The 6,674-nt window shown below is 43.4% G+C and overlaps 2 protein-coding genes across 2 annotated transcripts; both read left to right on the top strand.

Moving 5' to 3' along the window:
• The first annotated feature begins 833 nt into the window (after positions 1-833).
• LOC129115850 (uncharacterized) lies at positions 834-3,883 on the top strand. The gene is made up of 2 exons (XM_054627075.1): positions 834-1,454; positions 2,489-3,883. The coding sequence occupies exons 1-2, from the start codon at positions 984-986 to the stop codon at positions 3,881-3,883; spliced, it is 1,866 nt and encodes a 621-aa protein (XP_054483050.1). The 5' UTR covers positions 834-983.
• Positions 3,884-3,894: 11 nt separating this feature from the next.
• On the top strand, positions 3,895-5,586 carry LOC129115851 (uncharacterized). The gene is made up of 3 exons (XM_054627078.1): positions 3,895-4,623; positions 4,757-4,850; positions 5,024-5,586. The coding sequence occupies exons 1-3, from the start codon at positions 3,916-3,918 to the stop codon at positions 5,584-5,586; spliced, it is 1,365 nt and encodes a 454-aa protein (XP_054483053.1). The 5' UTR covers positions 3,895-3,915.
• The last annotated feature ends 1,088 nt before the right edge of the window (positions 5,587-6,674 follow it).

Consider the following 6,674-nt stretch of genomic DNA (forward strand, 5'->3'; position numbering starts at 1 on the left):
GTTACCTATGTAGCGTCATGTAAGAGTTTACTCTGTATGTGAAGCACTTTGTAACAAATATTAATGTTATTATTATTATTATTATTATTATATTGGTATGGTGATATGGTTTACTTTATTAGAAGAGAAATGGTCAGTAATGGTCTTTCTGTAATCTTTTTGCAGGTAGCGCTGAAGGACTGTTCCATCTCGCTAACATGTTTCAGGTGTAGCAGTGTTCCATCCCATCTTCCTAGCCCTGATGAGTGCGCCACTGTTGTTCCACCCGTCAAAAAGGTATGCATGCAAATTCTATGTCTTAGAACAGGGGTCTCAAACTCAATTTGGCTTGGGGCCACTGCTAGGAGGGCCACTTCAACGTTCAAGCACTACAAGAAAGCACAATATTTTTGAAAATTTACTTTTTTTATTTCCATGTTTTTAATAACTTATTGAAACATTGCACTGAACCAACAATCCCTGAATACATTTGTGCTTTATTCTATTTCTTGCCAGAGACCTGGCAGCGCTTCTGCTCACACAGCTGAGCAACATTTGCCCTGATCAAGGTTACAGTAGAAACTCTGAGTACAGCTTCAACATGGGCATCACTAAGTACTTGCATTTATTAAAGTTAAAGTGCTTCCAAAAAGGCACATTACCCGACTGAACATTTTTGACAGCTCAGGGAAAGATGGAAGTAATTCTCTCATGAATTGTCCAGGGCCTAAAAAAATTTTGTTTGGTTCCGGTTTCCGACCGACCCTGTCAATCTATGTGCGACCCAAATTATTTTATGAGCTTGAAAAAAAAAAAAAAAAAAAAACACAAAAAAATGTTTTAATGCAAAAAATAATTACGTTTTTGTACAGCACCTCTTCATTCTGTACAATGATGAGCGCATTCTCTCGTTTTCAAATGAAAACAACGGCTTCACGCGGGATCTGCATGCAGACGACGCGATATCGGTACGGTAGCGCTTGTTATATGGTTGCGGGAGAAAGATGGACTTATGCATTGTCTCCATTGTTTGCCCATGCAACAACGTAACAAACAAAATTGTAAGATTGGGTACGAAATCTTTTGGAAATGTCCTTGAAGAAGTCAAGCAGTGCGCTTGTTCATTTGTGTCAGCAGCCGGCAAAGTGGACCGAGCTGACAGATGGACTGACATCGCCAGCGATGTAGTGTCGACCTCGAATGTCGGTAGCATCGCATCTGTATTTAACTTCAAATATTTAGCACTGAAGTGCGCCCCAGAGCAAATATCTGTGTCCTCCACGAGTACCACGATCCCGTCCGCCTTCGAGATGCTGTTTCGAGCACAGCAACGTACTCATTTGCCCCCTCCGAAAGTTGTAGGCCTACAGACCAAAAAAGACGAGCTGAATAATGACATTCTGAAGAATCTACGGACCAGGGCAGTGGGCTTTTCTCTTCCAGAGAGCACAACCCAAGGCTCACTTTTGCTGACGGTAAGTGAACTATAATATTTGAATAATTGTAGGCTGTTATTACATTTGAAGAAATGATCACTGTAGAATCTACAGTGATCGACTGGTAGACCTACGGAGCATTTCAAGTTTGCGTGACAAGCCGTTAAAGACCCTTTACCTTGCGTGATGACGCGCCGCTCCTGTCACCTAGCAACCCTGACAGCTGCGGTTCAAACCGGACGGCGGAGGAGAAATATGAAGCCGTTTTATATAACCCATTCAGAGATGTCCACTTCTTACTTTATTCTTACTTTTATTTTATTGTATTTTATTTATAATTTTCTATTTTTTTATAATCTTATCTTCTATGCTTGTAATTTCTATTTGTACGGAACACCTGGAACAAAACAATTCCCCCCGGGGATCAATTAAGTTTTCTGATTCGGTTCTATAATAATTATATAAAATATAACGTCAATTAGTTTAACGTTATATGCAGTGCTTAATTTGTCAAGTGGGAGCTCCCGGAGCGCACAGGCACAGGCACACAGGCGCGCGCCTGTCTCCGTGGCATGACAACAAACATTCAATGACGGTGTGCACGCTCCTTTTCCACAATAGGCTAGCCCAGATATTTTGAGTATCTCGTTTCATGGGAGAATTGCGAAATCACCATGACAGATATTAAAACCAGATATTAAAACGAAACAAACTTTAATTTATGTATTTAATTATTTGATTTTTCACACACAAATCCAGATCCAGCTGGCGGAGCGCACGTCAGAGCTTCCGGAGCGCGCTCCCCCTTGCTCCCCCTCAAATTAAGCACTGGTTATATGGCTCGTGCTAATGAAATTGAACCTCGACAATAAAGTTACAAATTTAAAATATTCCCAGTTTTTTTTCACACTGTTTTTACATAGTTTTGTCATTGAATATGTAATTTGCTGCAACTGCCGCTTCCGCTCTCTCTGACGCCATTTCTGAATTTTTTTTATTAAAGAGCTATATTAAAATATTAAACATCTTTAATATTAAATATCTGACACCATTTTGTTTTTTTGTATTTTCAGACGCTAACAAATTGTCTTTGGTACATCACAAACCAGCACACAGTGATACGTGATGCATCTCTCCAAGAGAGAGATGTGATTCCTGTTCCATCATGCTGGAGCTTTGAAGGATACAATGAAGTGAAGAGAAAGAAAATAAAGGAGCAACCCATGTGTGCTACCTTTCTGGACAGTCACTCCCAAGCCCTGTTGTCTTTGTGTGACCGACCATACATGTCCTCAACTGCTGCTTGGAGAACACTGAAAGAGGACATTTTAAATCTTGCCACCTGCCTTCGCAACTATGTGGAGTACCTGAAGAGGAAGAGGGATACTACATTTGCAAACCATAACTCAAGTCAACCTGTCAGAGTTTTATCTGAGAACATTGCCGTGACACACCACAAAAACACCCCTGAGATGGCTGCAAGGTACCGGTTGCTGGACAACGTTATGTGTCAAACAGATACTCTAACTCCTGTGCTCCTGGATGACACTGTACACCTGGAGGAACCATTTGCAAGTTCATGGCACAGATTTGACTTCATCAACAGAATCCAGCTGTCTGTACCTGTCGATGTGCTGAAATACCAACCTGGGGGCAGCAAGACTGGCGTCACCTTGCTGTGGAAAGTGGAAAGGAACAGAACACAGGATGAGCAGCTGACCCAGACCACTGGAGTTGTCACTTCTCTGCAGCCATTTCTCCCACAGTACCACACCAGGTACATGAAGAAGGATTTCAAGAGGAAGGTAGCGAACGTGGCTAGGGTGATACCAAGCATCGTAGAGGCGATCTATCAGGAAATCTCCCATGATTCTTCAGCCCCATCAAATCCTCACATGAACCAGCGCATCCAAGTGGCTCTCCAGGGAGAGCCTGGCATTATTGTCGACTTGCGCACCCTTAACAGTGGCCGTCCTGGTGACAACTTTGAGGAATTCTTCTCAAAGATGGAAGAAGCAGTCAATGAAGTCACTGCAGCAGATGAAAGGAGACATGGCACTGCCCACCTGTCACAGTGGTTGTCGCTAGAGGATCTCATTGAACAGGTTAAGTCCAAATGCCCTGAAGGAACCAAGGTGCCCAGCAAAGCCCTTGTGAGATTGCAATTTGCACCAAAGAATCCCTACACCCAGAGTGCCTTGAACTTCACTTCACGCTTTGAGCTCAAGTACAAGATCCAGCGAAGACAGCTCCGAGCATCTCACCCTGATGCACACTTCTGTGCTGCACTCTTCTTATTATTGCGTCTACACATGTATCAGCTCCGTTCGGAAATATTTGTCTTATTCATGGACGATAAGGCCAAGATCCCGGTTGGAGAACCAGGGAGCCTGTGTCCACTGGTGTTCGAGGTCGACACTCAATTGTGCCTTCAGCCACCCAACTGGCAGCACTGGACCACGATATGACGAGCAAGGGATCAATCACATCCACAGTATACATGCAACCCAATGTCCCTTGTCAGCCAGAGGGTTCATGGTACAGTGGCAAGGTAAAGATCATTGTGCAGGACTCTGTATTCCAAAAGTCTACAGCATACAGAAATGCAGCAGCAACAGTTAGGCTCGCACAGGAAGACCCTTCTGAATGGAAACCAATCCATGTCAAGTACAGTGATGGTGGAACAGAACATCGCACCCTACTGGTCAAAGTTCAGCTCAGTCTGATAGCAATATTTAAGATGCTAAGACTGGACATGCTCATTGCCTGCAGAGCAGCTCCAGGCCAGAGCTGGCAGAATCCAGTTGAGAGAGTGATGGCTATACTCAACATCGGCCTGCAGAACTGTGCATTGGAGAGAGACAAGACAGCAGAGGACATGGAACACCTGCTGAAGAGGTGCAGTTCAATGGCAGAGATTCGCAAAGCGGGCGAGAAAAACCCACAGCTTGCTGAGGCTTGGAGCACTTCAGTTGCGCCAGTGCTGGACACAGTGGCAGGACGCTACAGTCGGCTGAAGTTGAAGGGAGAGCCAATGACGATCATAGATGCAGTCACAGATGCAGAGGAAGATTCGGTCATGCAGGTTATCACCACACTCTTCCCTTCCATCAATCCTGCAACAGTGACCAAGCAACAAGCAGACAAGGATCCAGCATTCACTGAGTGGGTGCAGAAACACTGCCGGCAACGTCAGTATCTGTTTCAGGTAATGATCTTATTTTCCCTATGTTTTTATGTATAACGCGTAATGATTATTTTATTATATTTCGACTATAAAGGATGTTGAGCTGCATTCCATGTATGAAGGACGCTAAATAAGTCTTTCTTTCTTTCCTCAGATACGCAAATGTGATGACCCTGAATGCTGTTCCGTACCATCCCTCCCGTCTGAAAGGATGATCTGGCTTCCTGACCCAATGCCTGATGCTTCTGGTAAGAATTTTACTTTATCATTCAATACATTGTAAAGTAAGAATATTTTTGTCGATTATCCACTTTTAACATGCTTTAGCCTAATATTACACCTGTTCACATATTTGTATGACGCCCACAGCTTATAGCAAAATACTTTAATACATGTCTGTGTTGTGCTTGTATTGAAATAGGTGACCATTACTTGACTCTGGCTGAGGTTATGGGCAAAGACACAGATGACGCCCATCGACCTTCTGCCCAACTGTCACACAAACACAAACAAGCTGCATGTGTTGACTTCTTTTTGTCGGACGCACTAGAGAAGCAGCAGAAAGAGTCTGGGCTGTTTACTGCCCAACATGCACGGGCAGTAGTCGGCTGCATGGAATGCTCTAAACCAAGAGTGATCTACTCAATGCGCCTCCTCTCTTCTCGCCACCAGGCCACACTGGCAGAGGCCTTGTCAGATGATGGCATGGATTACACATGTGGGAGTTACATCCTGGAGCCCCAACATCCACTTGCATCAACTGTGCAGGTCAGGCTGTCTCTCTCGTGTGGTGATCCCATAGAGCTGGCCTACTACCGGGCACCCTTTGGGAGGCAAGATCTCTGTGCACACTGTGGCAGGCCTCAGGGCAACACCTGCCCAGCCCTGTTATTGAAATTTAAAACGGTCTTGCCCTGCTGCCCCATTTGTATTGGGGCTGAAAAAAAGCACATTGTGGCCAGACCCTACGGCAAGCAGAAATGAGCAGTGGTCTGGTTTAAAGAGGCCCTGCAGTTGTATTGTTCCTTAATTTAACTAATAGCAGGCAGTAATGTTGGACAACAGAAAACTGAGTCACAGAACACCAGAGTTACACTTTAATTAAACAGCTTCGGAGTCATTCATGTTTCTATAATATTTTCCGGGTTGATTGGATGATGTCTCGCTACCTTGTTTAACGTTTGTTCAACGTTTTGTAGGTTTGTACATAAACACTGTATTGAGTATTGTAAGAGTTGATACTATTAAAGTTATTTAGGAAATATCGCTTGAGATGTCTTCAATGCCAATGGTCCAGAACTAGTGGGTTCTTAGTTTTTAGGAGTAGAAAATAGTACACACATAAAAAATCTGCACATTTTAATTGAAGCATTCGTATTGACTACATATTTTGTTCATATAAAAATGTGTGTGTTAGGGATGGGCACGAGTAGTAAATTCCAAACTCGAGTGATCGATTGAATTCCTCGAGGATCAATCGAGTACTCGTTTATCTGTTTTTTTTTTTTTTAACCCTAACGCTAACGGCAATATTACCAACCCAACATGTAGCCTAATGCTTATTCTCAATCAGTCAGAGTCAGAGTTATCAGAGACTATTCATTATTTATTAATATAACCTATTATTAATTATTACATTACATATTATTAACGTTCAAAAGTAAACACATCCTTAACAATAACAAATAAATATGCGTCGAACAAAGGCCAGTAACAATCACCGAACAAAGGCCTGTAACGGTTTAAAAAAAAGAACGAAACATTATGCGAAAACCGAAATCAATTCTTTGTGAGAAAAACCAGCATATCGACGTGCTCTGGAGACAGACGAGAGCGCATTCTATTAACTATCAGTCCCGCGGCAGAGAACACTCGCTCCGCTGGCACGGAGGTGGCGGGGATAACCAGGTGCTGCTTTGCCAGAACGCTCAGTTTTTTGTACCGATCCCCGTTTGACTTCCACCACTCCATGGGGTTTTGATGTGGACGGATGCATGGCTCATTGAAATACGCTTCTAGCTCGTTGACGTCGCTAGTATTTACGTAGTAGTCCTCCCCGAAGAGGGTGTCAA

Source organism: Anoplopoma fimbria, unplaced genomic scaffold (genome assembly GCF_027596085.1).
Source record: "Anoplopoma fimbria isolate UVic2021 breed Golden Eagle Sablefish unplaced genomic scaffold, Afim_UVic_2022 Un_contig_7616_pilon_pilon, whole genome shotgun sequence".
Classification (NCBI taxonomy): Eukaryota; Metazoa; Chordata; class Actinopteri; order Perciformes; family Anoplopomatidae; genus Anoplopoma; species Anoplopoma fimbria.